This window comes from Mobula birostris, chromosome 3 (assembly GCF_030028105.1).
Source record: "Mobula birostris isolate sMobBir1 chromosome 3, sMobBir1.hap1, whole genome shotgun sequence".
NCBI lineage: Eukaryota > Metazoa > Chordata > Chondrichthyes > Myliobatiformes > Myliobatidae > Mobula > Mobula birostris.
In genome coordinates, this window is record NC_092372.1 from 3,246,709 (window position 1) to 3,266,222 (window position 19,514).

General features: G+C 41.6%; 1 protein-coding gene across 3 annotated transcripts in view; it reads left to right on the top strand.

Moving 5' to 3' along the window:
• The window catches only part of LOC140194868 (polycomb group RING finger protein 3), a 261,263-nt gene that overhangs the window by 198,111 nt on the left and 43,638 nt on the right, over nt 1-19,514 (top strand). Inside the window, exons 4-5 of one of the 3 annotated variants that reach the window (XM_072252152.1) lie at nt 15,967-16,022; nt 19,106-19,171. In XM_072252152.1, the coding sequence (XP_072108253.1) occupies nt 15,967-16,022; nt 19,106-19,171 (122 nt within the window). Of the gene's footprint in view, nt 1-15,966; nt 16,023-19,105; nt 19,217-19,514 lie in introns of all 3 variants that reach the window. The other 2 variants (XM_072252151.1, XM_072252153.1) reach the window with 2 other exon arrangements.

Genomic DNA, 19,514 nt, shown 5'->3' on the forward strand with positions numbered 1-19,514 from the left:
TCGTGGACAGGTTTGTTAGAGCTGTTGGGGAGGGTTTAAGCTAATTTGGTGGCGGGGGGGGGAGTGGGAACCGAAATGAAGGGACCCAGGATAGGACACATGATAAAAAAAAAAGAAGCAAAGTTAGCGTGCATTCAGACTGTCAGGAAGGGCTGGCAGATGATAGGACAAAATTGTAGCCAGCAGGGTGAGAATCAGTGCATTAGGGATGCAGAATCAGAAAGGGTAGCAAATACAGTTCTTGAAGTATTATATCTCAATGCACGGAGTATAAGAAATAAGGTGGATGATCTTGTTACAATATTACAGGTTGTCAGGTATGATGCTGTGGGCATCACTGAATCGTGGCTGAAGGATGGTTGTACTTAGGAGCTGAATGTCCCAGGGTTACACGTTATATCTGAGGGATAGGAAGGTAGGCAGAGGGGTTGGTGTGGCTCTACTGGTAAAGAATGGCATCAAATCAGTAGAAAGATGTGTCAGAGGATCGGAAGATGTTGAATCCTTGTGGGTTGAGTTAAGAAACTGTAAGGGTAAAAGGTTCCTAATGCAGTTATATACAGGCCTCCCAACAGTAGCTGGGATGTGGACTACAGATTACAACAGAATGTAGAAAAGGTGTGTCAAAAGGGGAATGCTATGATGGTCATGGGAGATTTTAACGTGGAGGTCGACTGGGAAAATCAAGTTGGTAATAGATCTCAAGAAAGTGAGTTTGTTGAATGCCTACAAGATGGCTTTTTAGAGCGGTTTGTCATTGAGCCAACTAAGAGATCAGCTATACTGGATTGGGTGTTGTATAATGAACTGGAGGTGATTAGGGAGCTTAAAGTAAAAGAACACTTAGGAACCAGTGATCACAATATGATTGTGTTCAATTTGAAATTTGATAGGGAGAAAGTAAAGTCTATCGTACTAGTACTTCAATGGAGCAAAGGAAATTACGGTGGTATGATAGAGGAGTTGGCCAGAGTAAATTGGAAGGAGATGCTGGCAGGGATGACAGCAGAGCAGCAATGGCTTGAGTTTCTGGGAAAAATGAGGAAGGTGCAAAACAACACAAACAAAATGCTGGGGGAGCGCAGCATCTATGAAGGTGCAGGATAGATGTATTCTAAAAATGAAGTAATACTCAAATAGCGAAATAGTACAACCGTGGTTGACAAGGGAAGCCAAAGCTATTGTAAAAGCAAACGAGGGGGCATACAACAAAGCAAAAATTAATGGGAGGAGAGAGGATTGGGTAACTTTTTAGCAATGAAAAGAATCATCAGAAGGGAAAAGATGAAATATGAAAGCAAGCTAGCAAACAATATTACCTACTACTACCATGTCGACTCAGGCCTAGGGGGCCAGCGTCAGGCATGATGACGGACTCTCCGCTTCTCCTTCTCCCTCATCAGTGTGTTCAGTTCATCTACAATATTAAAGTGGATAGTAAAGGCTTTTTCAAGTATGTAAAAATTAAAAGCGAGACAAAAGTGGATGAGGAACCACGAGAAAATAAGGCAGGAGAAATAATAACGGGGGACAAGGAGATGGCTGATGAATTAAATGAGTTTTTTGTATCAGTCTCCACTGTGGACAACATTAGTATTATGTGAAGGAAGAGAAGCGGGTGCGGTTACTGTTACAAGAGAGAAAATGCTCAAAAAGCTGAAAGACCTAAAGGAACATAAGTCACCCAGACCAGATGAACTGCACTCTAGGGTTCTGAAAGAGGTAGCGTAGAGATTGTTAGAGAATTAGCAATGATCTATCAAAAAATCATTGGACTCTGGCATGGTGGCAGAGGACTGTAAAATTGCAAATGCCACCCCACTTTTTAAGAAAGGAGAAAGGCAACAGAAAGGAAATTATAGACCAGTTAGCCTGAGTGGTTGGGAAGATGTTAGAGTCACTTGTTAAGGATGAGGTTATAGAGTACTCAGTGACACAGGATGGGTTAGTAAATTTGCTGATGACACAAAGGTTGGGGGTGTTGTGGATAGTGTGGAGGCTGTCAGAGGTTACAGCGGGTCATTGATAGGATGCAAAACTGGGCTGAGAAGTGGCAGATGGAGTTCAACCCAGGTAAGTGTGAAGTGGTTCATTTTGGTAGGTCAAATATGATGACAGAATATAGTATTAACGGTAAGACTCTTAGCAGTGTGGAGGATCAGAGGGATCTTGGGGTCCGAGTCCATAAGACGCTCAAAGCTGTTACGCAGGTTGACTCTGTGGTTAAGAAGGCATACGGTGCATTGGCCTTCATCAATCATGGGATTAAGTTTAAGAGCCGAGAGGTAATGTTGCAACTATATAGGACCCTGGTCAGATCCCACTTGGAGTACTGTACTCAGTTCTGGTCGCCTCACTACAGGAAGGACGTGGAAACCACAGAAAGGGTGCAGAGGAGATATACAAGGATGTTGCCTGATTTGGGGAGCATGTCTTATGAGAATAGATTGAGTGAACTTGGCCTTTTCTTCTTGGAGTGATGGAGGATGAGAGGTGACCTGATAGAGGTGTATAAGATGATGGTAGGCATTGATCGTGTGAATAGTCAGAGACTGTTCCCCAGGGCTGAAATGGCTAGCACGAGAGGGCACAGTTTTAAGGTGCTTGGAAGTAGGTACACAGGAGATGTCAGGGATGTCTTTTTACGCAGAGAGTGGTGAGTGCATGGAATGGGCTGCTGGCGGTGGTGGTGGTGGAAACGATAGGGTCTTTTAAGAGACTCCTGGATGGCTACAATGGAGCTTAGAAAAATAGAGGGCTATGTGTAAAGCCTAGGTAGTTCTAAGGTAGGGACATGCTCGGCACAGCTTTGTGGGCTGAAGGGCCTGTATTGTGCTGTATATTTTTCTGTGTTTCTAGGACAAGATAGGGCAAAGTCAATAAGACCATAAGGCAAAGGAGCAGAAGTCGGCCATTCAGCCCGTCGAGTTTGCTCTGCCATTTTATCATGAGCTGATCCATTCTCTCATTTAGTCCCACTCCCCCGCCTTAACACCATAACCTTTGATGCCCTGGCTACTCAGATACCTATCAATCTCTGCCTTAAATACACCCAATGACTTGGCCTCCACTGCCACCCGTGCAAGCAAATTCCATAGATTCACCACCCTCTGGCTAAAAAAACTTCTTCGCATCTCTGTTCTGAATGGGCGCCCTTCAATCCTTAAGTCATGCCCTCTCGTACTAGACTCCCCCATCATGGGAAACAACTTTGCCACATCCACTCTGTCCATGTCTTTCAACATTTGAAATGTTTCTATGAGGTCTCCCCTCATTCTTCTAAACTCCAAGGAATACAGTCCAAGAGCGGACAAATGTTCCTCATATTTTAACCCTGTCATTCCTGGAATCATTCTAGTGAATCTTCTCTGTACCCTCTCCAACATCAGCACATCCTTTCTTAAATAAGGAGACCAAAACTGCCCACAGTACTCCAAGTGAGGTATCACCAGTGCCTTATAGAGCCTCAACATCACATCCCTGTTCCTATACTCTATTCCTCTAGAAATGAATGCCAACATTGCATTCGCCTTCTTCACCACTGACTCAACCTGGAGGTTAACCTTTTAAGGGTATCCTGTATGAGGACTCCCAAGTCCCGTTGCATCTCAGAACTTTGAATTCTCTCCCCATTTAAATAATAGTCTGCCCATTTATTTCTTTTGCCAAAGTGCATAACCATACACTTTCCAATATTGTATTTCATTTGCCACTTTTTTGCCCATTCTTCCAATCTATCCAAGTCTCTCTGCAGACTCTCTGTTTCCTCAGCACTACCGGCCCCTCCATCTATCTTCGTATCATCAGCAAACTTAGCCACAAAGCCATCTATTCCATAATCCAAATTGTTGATGTACATCGTTGATGAAAAAGTCGTTTTTTTTTTAAACACTGCTCGGGGAGAAGGGTCTGCACTGCGCAGGCACGTGACGTAGCGCGCCAAGGTTTAAAAAGAGAAACTTCCAACGGTTCTTGTTTCAGTCGAAGCAAGCAGCTGAGAAGGAGTGAAGAAATCGGGTAGAAAAAGTCGTATTTTCTTAAATACTGCTCGGGGAGAAGGGTATGCACTGTGCAGGTGTGTGACGTAGCGCGCAAAGGTTTAAAAAACAGAGCACCATATACAGCGGCCATCGTCGGAGTGGACTGAGTCAGAGTGGGACGGCTTTGGTTCAAACAGGCTTCGGCGAGAGCAGGCAGAGGCCAGGGTAGGTTCTGGTAAGTTTTTTGTTCAGATTCTTTAGAGTAGAGAGAATGCCAGGCAGGATGTTGGAATGCTCCTCTTGCAGGATGTGGGAAGTCAGGGAGCCCTCCGGTGTCCCTGACAACGACACCTGCAAGAAGTGCATCCAGCTGCAGCTCTTGACAAACCGCGTTAGGGAACTGGAGCAGGAGCTAGATGACCGCGGATTATTCGGGAGAATGAGGAGATTATAGATAGTAGCTACAGGGAGGTAGTTACGCCAAAGGAGCAGAGGACAGGAAATTGGGTCACTGTCAGGCGAGGGAAGAGGAAAGGGCAGGCAGAGCAGGGTTCCCCTGTGGCCATTCCCCTCAACAACAAGTGTACCGCATTGGATACTGTTGGGGGGAATGACTTACCTGGGACAAGCTGCAGTAGCCGGATCTCTGGCACTGAGTCTGGCTCTGCAGTGAAGAAGGGAGGGTGGAAAAAGAGGAGAGCGGTAGTGAGAGGGGACTCAATAGTTAGAGGTACAGATAGGAGGTTCTGTGGTCATGACAGAGAATCCAAGATGGTTTGTTGCCTCCCGGGTGCCAGGGTCAAGGATGTCTCTGATCGATTGCATGACATTCTGAAGTGGGAGGGTGATCAGCCAGATGTCGTGGTGCACATCGGTACCAATGACATAGCAAGGAAGAGTGAAGAGGTCCTGGAGAGTGAGTATAGAGAGCTTGGTAGGAAGTTGAAAAGCAGGACCTCAAGGGTGGTAATCTCAGGATTGCTACCTGTGCTAGGTGCCAGTGAGGGTAGGAATAGGATGCTCTGGAGGAGGAACAAGTGGCTGAGGAACTGGTGTAGGGGGCAGGGTTTCAGATTTCAGGATCATTGGGACCTCTTCTGGGGCAGGTGGGACCTGTACAAGAGAGATGGGTTACACTTGAACCACAGGGGGACCAATATCCTTTCAGGGAGGTTTGTTAGTGCTATTGGGGAGGCTTTAAACTAGATTTGCAGGGGGATGGGAACCAGAGTGCCAGAGCTGACAGTGTGGCTGGGGTGAAAATAAATGATGTTGAAAGTTTAAGCAAATCGCTGATAGAAAGGTTGTGAGTGGTGGTAAAAATCTTCTGAGGTGTATATATTTCAATGCTAGGAGTATTGCGGGGAAGGCAGATGAGTTGAGGGCGTGGATTGACACGTGGAATTATGATGTTGTAGCAATTAGTGAAACTTGGCTACAGGAGGGGCAGGACTGGCAGCTTAATATTTCAGGGTTCCGATGTTTCAGATGTGATCGAGGCAGAGGAATGAAAGGTGGGGGAGTAGCATTGCTTGTTAGGGAAAATATTACAGCAGTGCTCAGGCAGGACAGATTAGAGGGCTTGTCTACTGAGTCCTTATGGGTGGAGCTAAGAAACAGGAAAGGTATGGCCACATTAGTGGGATTGTATTACAGACCACCCAATAGTCAACGAGACTTGGAAGAGCAAATCTGCAGAGAGATAGCAGGCAACTGCAGGAAATATAAAGTTGAGGTGGTAGGGGATTTTAATTTTCCATACATTGATTGGGACTCCCATACTGTTAGGGGTCTAGATGGTTTAGAGTTTGTAAAATGTGTTCAGGAAAGTTTTCTAAATCAATATATAGAGGGACCAACTAGAGGGGATGCAATATTGGATCTCCTGTTAGGTAACGAATTAGGGCAAGTGACAGAAGTCTGTGTAGGGGAGCACTTTGGTTCCAGTGATCATAACACCATTAGTTTCAATTTGATCATGGACAAGGATAGATCTGGTCCTAGGGTTGAGGTTCTGTACTGGAAGAAGGCCAAATTTGAAGAAATGAGAAAAGATCTAAAAAGCGTGGATTGGGACAGGTTGTTCTCTGCAAAGATGTGATTGGTAGGTGGGAAGCCTTCAAAGGGGAAATTTTGAGAGTGCAGAGTTTGTATGTTCCTGTCAGGATTAAAGGCAAGTTGAATAGGAATAAGGAACCTTGGTTCTCAAGGGATATTGCAACTCTGATAAAGAAGAAGAGGGAGTTGTATGAAATGTATAGGAAACAGGGGGTAAATGAGGTGCTTGAGGAGTATAAGAAGTGCAAGAAAATACTTAAGAAAGAAATCAGGAGGGCTAAAAGAAGACATGAGGTTGCCTTGGCAGTCAAAGTGAAGGATAATCCAAAGAGCTTTTACAAGTATATTAAGAGCAAAAGGATTGTAAGGGATAAAATTGGTCCTCTTGAAGATCAGAGTGGTCGGCTTTGTGCGGAACCAAAGGAAATGGGGGAGATCTTAAATAGGTTTTTTGCGTCTATATTTACTAAGGAAGCTGGCATGAAATCTATGGAATTAAGGGAATCAAGTAGTGAGACCATGGAAACTGTACAGATTGAAAAGGAGGAGGTGCTTGCTGTCTTGAGAAAAATTAAAGTGGATAAATCCTCGGGACCTGACAGAGTGTTCCCTCGGACCTTGAAGGAGACTAGTGTCGAAATTGCGAGGGTCCTGGCAGAAATATTTAAAATGTCGCTGTCTATGGGTGAAGTGCCGGAGGATTGGAGAGTGGCTCATGTTGTTCCGTTGTTTAAAAAAGGATCGAAAAGTAATCCGGGAAATTATAGGCCGATGAGTTTAACGTCAGTAGTAGGTAAGTTATTGGGGGGAGTACTAAGAGACAGAATCTACAAGCATTTGGATAGACAGGGGCTTATTAGGGAGAGTCAACATGGCTTTGTGCGTGGTAGGTCATGTTTGACCAATCTGTTGGAGTTTTTCGAGGAGGTTACCAGGAAAGTGGATGAAGGGAAGGCAGTGGATATTGTCTACATGGACTTCAGTAAGGCCTTTGACAAGGTCCCGCATAGGAGGTTAGTTAGGAAAATTCAGTCGCTCGGTATACATGGAGAGGTGGTAAATTGGATTAGACATTGGCTCGATGGAAGAAGCCAGAGAGTGGTGGTAGAGAATTGCTTCTCTGAGTGGAGGCCTGTGACTAGTGGTGTGCCACAGGGATCAGTGTTGGGTCCATTGTTATTTGTCATCTATATCAATGATCTGGATGATACTGTGGTAAATTGGATCAGCAAGTTTGCTGATGATACAAGAATTGGAGGTGTAGTAGACAGTGAGGAAGGTTTTCAGAGCCTGCAGAGGGACTTGGACCATCTGGAAAAATGGGCTAAAAAATGGCAGATGGAGTTTAATACTGACAAGTGTGAGGTATTGCACGTTGGAAGGACAAACGAACGTAGAACATACAGGGTTAATGGTAAGGCACTGAGGAGTGCAGTGGAACAGAGGGATCTGGGAATACAGAATGTAAAAAGAAGCGGCCCCAACACGGATCCCTGTGGAATACCGCTGGTAACCAGTAGCCAACCAGAATAGGATCCCTTTATTCCCACTCTGCGTTTCCTGCCAATCAGCCAACGCTCTATCCATGTATGTAACTTTCCCGTAATTCCATGGGCTCTTATCTTGTTAAGTCGCCTCATGTGTGGCATCTTGTCAAAGGCGTTCTGAAAATCCAAATATACAACATCCACTGCATCTCCCTTGTCTAGCCTACTTGTAAATTTCCTCAAAAAATTGTAATAGGTTTGTCAGGCAGGATTTTCCTTAAAGGAATCCATGCTGAGTTCTGCCTATCTTGTCATATGCCTCCAGGTACTCCGTAACCTCATCCTTGACAATCGACTCCAACAACTTCCCAACCACCGATGTCAAGCTAACAGGTCTATAATTTCCTTTTTGCTTCCTTGCCCCCTTCTTAAATAGCGGAGTGACATTTGCAATCTGACCTTCATAACAAGGGGAATTGAGTATAAGAGCAAAGAGGTCCTCCTGCAGTTATACAGGGCCCTGGTGAGACCACACCTGGAGTACTGTGTGCAGTTTTGGTCTCCAAATTTGAGGAAAGACATTCTTGCTATTGAGGGAGTGCAGCATAGGTTCACAAGATTAATTCCTGGGATGGTGGGACTGTCATATGTTGAAAGATTGGAGCGACTGGGCTTGTATACTCTGGAATTTAGAAGGATGAGAGGGGATCTGATTGAAACATATAAGATTATTAAGGGATTGGACAGGCTGGAGGCAGGAAGCATGTTCCCGCTGATGGGTGAGTCCAGAACCAGAGGCCACAGTTTAAGAGTAATGGGTAGGCCATTTAGAACGGAGTTGAGGAAGAAAGTTTTTCACCCAGGGAGTGGTGGATCTGTGGAATGCTCTGCCCCAGAAGGCAGTGGAGGCCAAGTCTCTGGATGCTTTCAAGAAAGAGATGGATAGAGTTCTTAAAGATAGCGGAACCAAAGGTTATGGGGATGAGGCAGGAACTGGATACTGATTGTGGATGATCAGCCATGATCACAGTGAATGGCGGTGCTGGCTCGAAGGGCTGAATGGCCTACTCCTGCATCTATTGTCTATCTTCCAGTCCTCTGGAACCATGCCAGAATCTATCGACTTTTGAAAGATCTTCGCTAATGCCTCCGCAATCTCCACAGCTACTTCCTTCAGAACACGAGGGTGCATTCCATCTGGTCCGGGAGATTTATCTACCTTTAGACTATTCAGCTTCCTGAGTACTTTCTCTGTCGTAATTGTGACTGCGCACACTTCTCTTCCCTGCCACCCTTGAGTGTCCGGTATATTGTTGATGTCTTCCTCAGTGAAGACTGATGCATAATAATCGTTCAGTTCCTCCGCCATTTCCTTATCTCCCATTGCAATTTCTCCAGCATCATTTTCTATTGTTCCTATATCTACTCTCACCTGTCTTTTACTCTTTATATACTTGGAAAATGCTTTTAGTATCCTCTTTGATATTATTTGCTAGCTTCCTTTCATAGTTAACCTTTTCCCTTTTAATGACCTCCTTAGTTTCCTTTTGTAAGTTTTTAAAATCTTCCCAATCTTCTGTCTTCCCACTAATTTTTGCTTCCTTGTATGCCCTCTCCTTTGCTTTAATTTTGGCTTTGACTTCTCTTGTCAGCCACGGTTACATCCTTTTTCCATTCGAAAATTTCTTCTTTTTTGAAATATACCTGTCTTGCACAATCCTCATTTCTCACATAAACTCCAGCCACTGCTGCTCTGCCGTCCTTCCCGCTAGTGTCCCTTTTCAGTCAACTTTGGCCAGTTCCTCACTCATGCCACTATAATTTCCTTTACTCCACCGAAATACCCACACATCAGATTTTGGCTTCAAATTTCACAGTGAACTCAATCATGTTATGATCACTGCCTCCTAAGGGTTCCTTCACCTCAAACTCTCTAATCACCTCTGGTTCATTACACAATACCCAATCCAGTACAGCCAATCCCCTAGTGGGCTCAACAACAAGCTGTTCTAAAAAGCCATCTCGCAGACATTCTACAAATACTCTCTCTTGAGATCCAGTGCCGACCGGATTTTCCCAATCCACTCGCATGTTAAAATCCCCCACAATGATCATAACATTGCCCTTCTGACAAGCCTTTTCTATTTCCCGTTGTAATTTGTAGTCCACATCACTGCAGGTGTTTGGAGGCCTGTATATAACTGCCATGAGGGTCCTTTTACCCCTGCTATTTCTTAGCTCAATCATAAAGATTCTGCACCTTCCGATCCTAAGTCACCTCTTTCTAATGATTTAATATCATTTCTTACCAATAAAGCCACGCCTCCTCCTCTGCCTACCTTCCTATCCTTCTGATACACCGTGTATCCTTGGACGTTCAGCTCCCAGAGACATGCATCCTTTAGCCACATCTCAGTGATGGCCACAGTATCATACCTGCCAAACTGTAGCTGTACGACAAGATCATCCACCTTATTCCTTATACTACGTGCATTTAAATATAACACCAGTATTTGGTACTTTTCGTTTTGATTTCACTGCAACTTTATTGCACTGCAACTCATCCCAATGGCTACAAATTTACCCCATCACCTGCCTGTCTTTCCTGACATCTTTACTGCTCACTATCTTAGATTTATTTTTGTTTCTCCCTTCCTTTCTGCTCTTCTTCTTCACTGTGGAAGATACTGGAGGTATGGTGGAAGTTCCCGTTGTCAGGGGGCATGAAGTGTGTGAAGTTACCATAGCTGAGAGAAGGTTCTTGCAAAACTGAAAGGTTTGAAGGGAGATAAGTCATTTGGACCAGATGGTGTACACCCCAGAGTTTTGAAAGAGATAGCTGAAGAAATTTTGGAGGCATTAGTAATGATCTTTCAAGAATCACTAGCTTCTGGAATGGTTCTGGAAGACTGGAAAGTTGCAAATGTCACTGTACTCTTGAAGAAGGGAGAGAGGCAGAAAGAAGGAAACTTAGGCCACTTAGTCTGACGCCAGTGGTTGGGAAGATGTTGGAGTTGATTATTGAGAATGAGGTCTCAGGGTACTTGGAGGCACATGATAAAATAGGCTGTAGTCATCATGGATTCCTCAAGCGAAAATCTTACCTGACTAATCTGTTGAAATCTGAAGAGGTAACAAACAGGAGAGACAAACGAGAGTTGATTGATGTTGTGAACTTGGATTTTCCAAAGGTCTTTGACAAAGTGCCACACGTGAAGCTGTTTAACAAGCTATGAGCCCATGGTATTACAGGAAAGATTCTAGTATGGATAAAGCAGTGGCTGATTGGTAAGAGGTAGAGTGGGAATATAGGAAGCCTTTTCTGGTTGGCTGGCAGTGACTAGTGGTGTTTCACAGGTGTCTATATTGGAAGCGATTCTTTTTACATTTTATGTCAGTGATTTGGGTGATGGAATTGATGACTTTGTTGCAAAGTTTGCAAAGAAGATAGATGGAGGGACAGGTAGTTTTGAAGCAGGCAGTTTTGAGGAAGTAGAGGAGAGGCTACAGAAGGACTTCAACAGATTAGGAGAATGGGCAAAGAAGTAGCAGATGGAATAGTGTTGGGAAGTGTATGATCATGCAGTTTGGTAGAAGAAATGAAAGGGTTGACTATTTTCTCATTGGAGGGAAAATACGAAAAACTGAGGTGCAAAGGGGCTTGGGCATCCTTGTGCAGGATTCCCTAAAGGTTAATTTGTAGTTTTAGTTTGTGTTGAGGAAGGCAAATGCATGTTAGCATTCATTTCAAGAGGACTAGAGTATCAAAGCAAGGATGTAATGTTGAGATTTTATGAAGCACTGGTAAAACACAGCTGTGGAGGTCAAGTCTTTTTGTATATTTAAGGCAGAGGTTGATGGATTCTTGATTAGTCAGGACATGAAGGGATATGGGGAGAAGGCAAGAGGTTGGGGCTGAGAGGAAAATTGGATCAGCCATGATGAAATGACAGAGCAGACTCAGAAGGGCCAAACAGCCTAATTCTGCCCCTGTATCTTGTGGTCTTTATTGTCTTATGGAACCCAATATCACTTTTGTACTCCTCTTCCTCCGTCTTCCCCCAGAGCCACTGCACCAGAGACTTGTTCACTGAGGCTCCACCCCCCACCCCCACTACCTTCTTGTCCTTCTGAATAGTATCCAAATTAGTACACTTATTATGAGGGGAGAGGACACAGGGGCGCTCTGCCTATTCCCTTACCCTCTCTTACAATTGCCCAGGGACCTCCCTCCTACAACTTAGGGGTGAGTACCTCCCTGTAGCTTTTGTCTATCACCACCTCATTCTCTTGTATGAGCCTAAAGTCATCAAGCTGCAGCTCCAGTTCCTTAATACAGTCTGTAAAGAGCTGCGATTTGATGCATTTGTGTATATGTAGTTATCAGGGAGATAATTTCTCACAACTCACCTCTCACCCAAGGAATGTATTACTACGTCAGAGAAAGGGGGTTGTGGATGGTATATCTGAGCTCATTCTGTTACTGGACCATCACTGAGCCCAGTGTTGGAGAGAGGCTGTTGTGGATTGTATATCTGAGTTCAGGTGTGCTTCTGGACCATCACTGAGCCCAGTGTTGGAGAGAGGCTGTTGTGGATTGTATATCTGAGTTCAGGTGTCCTTCTGGACCAACACTGAGCCCAGTGTTGGAGAGAGGCTGTTGTGGATTGTATATCTGAGTTCAGGTGTGCTTCTGGACCATCACTGATCCCAGTGTTGGAGAGAGGCTGTTGTGGATTGTATATCTGAGTTCAGGTGTCCTTCTGGACCAACACTGAGCCCAGTGTTGGAGAGAGGCTGTTGGGGATTGTACCAGTGCTCAGCTTTTTGTCAGGCTTCTCTGACCTGCAGACACTGAGACAGCCTCTGAACAGAGCTGTTGTCTCTACAGAAGGATGTAACCACAAGTAAGTGAATTATTTCATTCAATGTTAATACCTTTTAGAATTTAGAAATACCTTAAGTGGTATTTAATTATTTAAATCCATTTGAACATATATTTTCTGTATATATTGGATGCCCTAGTAGTGTAGATGATAGCATAATGGTATCACAGGTGAGAGCATTGGAGTTCTGAGTTCAATTCCGATGTCATCTGTGTGTCCTCTCCATGGAAAGTGTGGGGCGCTCCAGTTTCCCCCACAGTTTGTTTAGTGGGTTAATTGGTCATTGTAGTTGTCCTGTGATTAGGCTAGGGTTTAGTTAGGATTGCTGCCGGTTTGCCTGAAGGGCCTATTCCATGCTATATCTCTAAATAAAAGCTATTTTCATTTAAATAGAATCCAAAATCCTCGAAAGGTGACTTACCCTCTACTTTTTATGAGGCCTCTCTTTCTATAATTCTTAAAAAAGATAAAGATCCTACTGACTGTGCTTCATATAGACCTATTTCATTACTGAATGTTGACGCTAAGATCTTGTCAAAGATAATGGCCAATCGGTTGGAGAATATTTTGGGTAAAATTATTTGTAAAGATCAAACAGGCCTTATAAAAGGTTGTTATTCCTTTTCAAATGTTCGGAGACTACTTAATATTATATATTCATCCTCTTCTAAAATTCCACAATGTGTTGTATCTTTGGATGCTGAAAAAGCATTCGACTGAGTCGAATGGAAATATTTATTCAATGTCTTAGAGAAATTTGGCTTTGGTATTAATTTTAATAATTGGATTAAAATGATATATAAAGCCCCTATTGCTACTAACAATTGTAGGTCTCCTTTTTTTCAGCTTTCACAGGGAACAAGGCAAGGCTGTCCATTAAGTCCTTTGTTGTTTAATTTAATATTAGAACCCCTTGCTATTGCTCTTCGTGAGGCTAAAAATATCCATGGGATATTTGTGAATGAGACCATGCATAAGGTCTCTCTTTATGCTGATGATTTATTGGTTTATATATCTAACCCTGATGAATCCATTCCTGTCCTGTTAAAATTATTTAATGAATTCGGAGGTTTTTCAGGATGTAAGATTAATTTTAGTAAAAGTGAATTATTTCCTTTAAATGATTCTGTTTCTATATATGATAATACTCCTTTCAAAGTTTCAGACTCTTCTAGATATTTAGGTATTATAATTATTAAAAAATATAAGGATCTTTATAAAGCTAATTTTGTTCCCTTAGTAGACTCTATAAAGTATTTATTTAGTAGATGGAGTCCACTTACATTTTCATTTGTTGGTCGTATTCATATAGTTAAAATGATGATTCTACTGAAATTTTTATATTTATTTCAGAATATTCCTGTTTTTTTGACTAGGAAGTTTTTTGATCGGATTGATTCTATTATTTTATCTTTTATTTGGAATAATAAAAGACCAAGAATTAGTAAATGTCATTTACAAAAATTGAAAAAGGATGGAGATCTTGTTTTGCCTAATTTTAGAATGTATTATTGGGCTGTTAATCTGCGATATATGTCTTTTTGGTTATACTGGGTTGATAAGACTGATCGGCCAATTTGGGTAGATCTGGAACTAAAAGTTGTAAAACAGTTTTATTTAACTTCGTTATTGGGGGCTCCTTTACCTATGCAATCAGGTAAAGTTGTTAATTTAAACTTATATCCTGTGATTAAGTATTCTTTACAAATTTGGCTCCAGTTCCGCAATTTTTTAAATCTTAAAAAATTTAAACTTTGTAGTCTAATTTACCGAAATTACTTTTTTAAGCCTTCTTTGAGTGATCCAATTTTTCTACTTTGGAAAAATAAAGGTTTTAATTCTTTTTTGGATTTATTTAAAGAAGATAGATTGATGTCCTTTGAAGAATTAAATGATAAATATTCTCTTTCATATTCACACTTTTTGCAATACCTTCAAGTTAGACATTTTTTACAAAGATATTTAAGTAATTTCCCTTACATATTGGAGGCTGACCTGTTAGATACTATTATGAGTATAAATCCTTTGATTAAGGATTCTATTGGAAGAATTTATAATTTATTATTACAATGGGATAAGTGTCCTTTGTCTAAGATTAAACAGGATTGGGAAAAGGAATTTAATTTGAATTTTATAACAGAGGATTGGATGCGGATATTGAAGTTGGTTAACTCTTCTTCAATTTGTGCTAGTCATTCAATGATTCAATTTAAAATTGTACATCATTATCATTTGACAAAGGAGAGACTTTCTAAAATTTTTCCTAATGTTGATAGTCATTGTGATAGATGTAAAACTGAGATAGCTACACTGACACACATGTTTTGGTCTTGTTCTATATTGGAACAGTTCTGGAAGTCGGTTTTCTCAACAATTTCTAAAGCACTTAAAACTAATTTACAAGCTGATAAATTTACAACTGTGCTTTTTGGAATAGTTCCTCAAAATACTCATGGTAAATCTGTGTCTGACCAACATGTTATTGCATTTGTTACATTGATAGCTAGGAGGACCATTTTGTTGAAGTGGAAGGATACATCAGCTCCCACTTTGTCACAATAGTTCTCTCAAGTGATGCTATGTCTTAGTTTGGAGAAAATTAGAAGTCGAACCTTTGAACCTTTATTTGATTTTGAGAAAAGATGGGGCTCATTTGCTTGTTATTATCATTTGAGTTAATTGATATAATTTTTCCACGATCTAATTGTAAATCTTTTTAGTGTATTTTTTTTCTTGCTGGCGGTTTGATGTTTATTTTTTGAAGCTTTTTGTATGACGCATGGCTCCGGGGTTGTACACCTAATGGGTTCTCTTTTTTTTCTCACTTTCCTGCTTAGTAGGTTTTTTTTGTTATCACAAAATTTTGTTTTCAATCTTCAAGATGCTGGGTTTTTTTTGAGGCATTGTAAGTGTTGTTACTTCGATGTACTCATGTTATTTTTCCTATATATATATATATATATATATACATACACACACACAATAAAAAGATTTGAAAAAGAAGAAAAGAATCCAGAATCCTCATGACGAACTGCAAAATGCAGAATACAGTTCGAGTGACAGAGAAAATGCAGTGCAGTAGACAATAGGTGCAACTATAATGTTTCTTTAGCTGTTATTTGCTACTTGCTTAGAATTTTGTATTCCAACAGTATTGATGCCTCTCTGAGGGATTTATCCAGTGATCCCACTCCTGCAGCTTTGTTGCCTTTGCTATTTATGAGATCATGTTGTATGTGTTCTCATCACGTACTGTGAAGAACAGTCCAGTTTTCAAGGACTTCCTCAGAAATCAATATTTCAGATTTCCTCCCAGGTTCTTCGCCAGTTATCTCACATCTATGCCTCTGGTGAGGGATTTTCTGTTACTGGAATCATTTATACTTTCAAAATACATTTATTAAATCCTCTTAACTTTTCATCTTCTAAGCAAATCAATAAGTTAATCTAATTAATTGTCAACATAATCTTTTTTGCATGGAGTATAGTTTGGAAATTTTGGAAACTACTTCTAAGTTAGCAATTAATATATTAACTTTTTCATCAATTTCTCAGACACGATCGTACAATGCAAGATATTGTCTACAAACTGGTGCCTGGTCTCCAAGAAGGTAAGTTAGAAAGTTTCAATTTTCTTCTGACAGATTGAAATGCGGCATGTTTTACAATGAAGACAAGAGGCGTAAATGGTGGAGGAGACGGGCATGAGTCAGCGTGGGGGGGGGAGTGAACAGTGAGGGCAGAAGATGCATTAGTGTAAATTCTTATTTTCATAGAATCATACGAGAGGGTGCTTGGGAAGTTGAAAGGCCTGAAGGAAGATAATCACTTGGACTGGACAGGCTACACCTCAGGGCTGAAGACACTAGATTCAGGAATGGGTCCAAAGTAAATGTCACTCCACTGTTTCTGAAGGGAGAGAGTCAAAAAACCGTGAATTATAGGCCAGTTAGCCTGACTTCAGCGGTTGGAGTTTATTAACAATGAAGTTTCAGAGTACTCGGAGGCACATAATGAAACAGACCAAAGTCAGCAGGGTTTCTAAAGGTGAAATCTTGCCTGACAAATCTGTTGGAATTCTTTGAGGAGATAACATCCAGAATAGATGAAGGAAACTCAGTGGATGCTGCGTTTATTTGGATTTTCAGAAGATCTTTGACAAGGTAACTAACGGTGACTGGTGTACCCTAGGTGTCGGTGTTGGGCCACTAATTTTCATGTTATATGTTAATTATCTGGATGATGGAATCCGTGGCCTTATGGCCAAATTGTGGGCATGGTCCTCCCTGACCTGTCTGGGTACAAACATCACCCTGACTTCCTCACCCTCCCTCACACATTGACATCCCCTCCCTCCTACGGGCACAGACTACTGCCCACCTCTCTCTCCCTCCTACTTCCTTCCAACTCTGGGCACAAACTCCTCTCCTCCTCCCCCCTTACCCCCCCACCACTGGCACAGACTCCTTGCCCTCCCCTCGCTGGGCACTTACTCTCTCCTCTTTTTCATAAATTGTATTGTATTTCTTTAATTCTCCTGTGAATGCCCACAAGAAAATGAATCTTGGGGTAGTGTATGATGACATATATGTACTTTTATAAATTTAGTTTGTATTTTGAACTCCATATGTCAACGTCTCTGTCCCAGGCGTTGGCGGGCAAACCTTCAATGTCAGCATCTTCTTTAAATATACAGCCCAAAATCATATGCAGACTGGTAAAGCTGCATTAAACCTGTTCTACATGCATGTTCCATTCCTTTGACAATTGAGATTGCAGGGAGGCAATTAGAGAGGAGTATGTGGAGATTTATGCTGAGAAGCAAGGGCAATTGATTCAGTCTTTTCAATACATGGCTGACAAATGTTGAGAATTATCTGAAACTGAATGTTATCAAGCGATGTAACAGCCTGGAGAGATGACCAGTGAAGAAGAGGTGGAAGTGGCTCCGGGAAGATATTACCAATGCAGGAAAAGACAGAGTGGCTCCAAAGGGAGCTCTTTTTTGTCTAGTTTGTGATGAAGATCTATTGATGTTAGAGTGAAAAAGGTAGGAATACGCATTCATGCAAAGAGTTCTTTGAGCAGGCAGGGCTTTAGCAAATTGTGTAATTAAGACAGACACCATTGCATCTTTGATGGTTAAAAGGAAACAGTTTTCTCAGAGGCTAGTAATTGAAATGGGGGATCACTTTCAAATTGCTGAAACATGGCCTTCTGTAGATGCATCACTGTACCTCTTAAAGTCAGTTTAGGGTTTAATATAAAATATGAATCTGAAATTTCTTGTGAAAAGCATGCTGAAGTCAAATGTTAATTGAAAAATGTGACTGCAGACGTACTGTAAATCTTTAAAGTTAATTATTTTCTTAAGCTCCAGCTTGTAACTGTATGAAGTACAGAAAACATCTTTCTGTGCAGGAGAGAAATCTCTGAACATAGTGAAGGGGCATTGATCAGTCTTTTTATCATCAGCAAGAGCACCGAATGATCAATTGCAATTTTCTTTATTGGAATAGGTTTATTACTATCAAGGTTGGTGAAAAGCTTGTCGTACAGATACATCCATTATTTAGTATATTAAGGTAGAACAAGGAAAACACTAGCAGAATGCAGAATAAAATGTACATCGACAGAAAAAGTGCAGTTCAGGTAAACCACAATGTGCAGCATTTTAAGGTAGATTGTGAAACATAGAAAACCTACAGCACAATACAGGCCCTTCAGCCCACAAAGCTGTGCCGAACATGTCCCTACCTTAGAAATTACCTAGGGTTACCCATAGCCCTCTATTTTTCTATCTTCTGAGGTCAAGAGTCCATCTTACTGCATTAGGGAACCATTCAATAGTCCTCCAACAGTGAGGCAGAAACTGTCCTTGAGCCTCGTACGTGCTTTCAGGCTTTTGTAGCTCATTATGGGTTTACTGTCCTGAACTGTTTTCTATGCACCACAAGTTTGAGAGTTATACTTTTTCCTTAGTCCCACTCCACTCAAACTGGGAAGTTATGATATTTTTCCTTAATCCAGCTACAAAATCCTACAAAGAGTAGTGGATTCACCCCAGTACATCAAAGTTAAAGCCCTTCCAGCCATCAAGCACATTTACAGGAGCATTGTCGCAGGAAAGCAGCATCCATTATCAGAAATCCTCACCCACCAGGTCGTGCTCTTTTCTTGCTGCTGCCATCAGGTAGAAGGTATAGGTGGCTCTGGGCTCACACCACTAGGTTCAAGAGCAGTTACCACCCCTCCACTGTCAGGCTCTTGAATAAAAGGAGATAACTAACTCACTTGCCCTATTATTGAAATGTTCCTACAACCAATGATCTCACTTTAAGGACTCTTTATCTCATTATCTCATGTTCTCATTATTGCTATTTATTTATAGTTCCATTTGCACAGTTTGTTGTCTTCTGCACTCTGGTTGACATTTCATTGATCCTGTTGTAGTTACTATTCTAGAGATTTATGCCCACAGGAAAATGAATGTCAAGGTTGAATATGGTGACATTTTGATCCTTGAGTGGAAACTGGGGAGTTATGATATCTTTTCCTTAATCCAACTCAAACTGGAGAGCTATGTTTTTTTCCTTAGACCAACTCACGGAATCCCGATGATTTAGAGATAAAGCAGAAAGTGTTAGTATTGTGTATCACAAATGCCTAAACCTAAATTATTTGTCATTTACAGCGGAATTAAAAAAACAAAAAGACTTTTATCAGAAACTTGGCCTTGAAATGCCTGGAGAGGTGAAAGGTGAGACGTGCACAGCTAAACAACTGTTCGACACACTCCATGACGGTTAGTCGCTTTCCTGTCAGCTAACCTTTTCTTTCCCAGCACTGTAGGGAATTCTTGCTCAAGTACACTGTCCTGCTTTCAAACTTGCCATGCCTGTGTTATTTGTGCGTATCGTGAGTCAGGGCAGCTTGTTTTTAACTTTATCTGCGTACTTGAATACGAGTTCTGGGTCTAACAAAACTGTGAAAGCTCCTTCTACCAGAGTGACTGGCAGTCAAATTCTCTGATTGGAGGATCAGTGTAAAAAGTTTTGTAGTTATTGTGAGACCTCCCCTCTGGAATTTTAATTGCAAGTTAG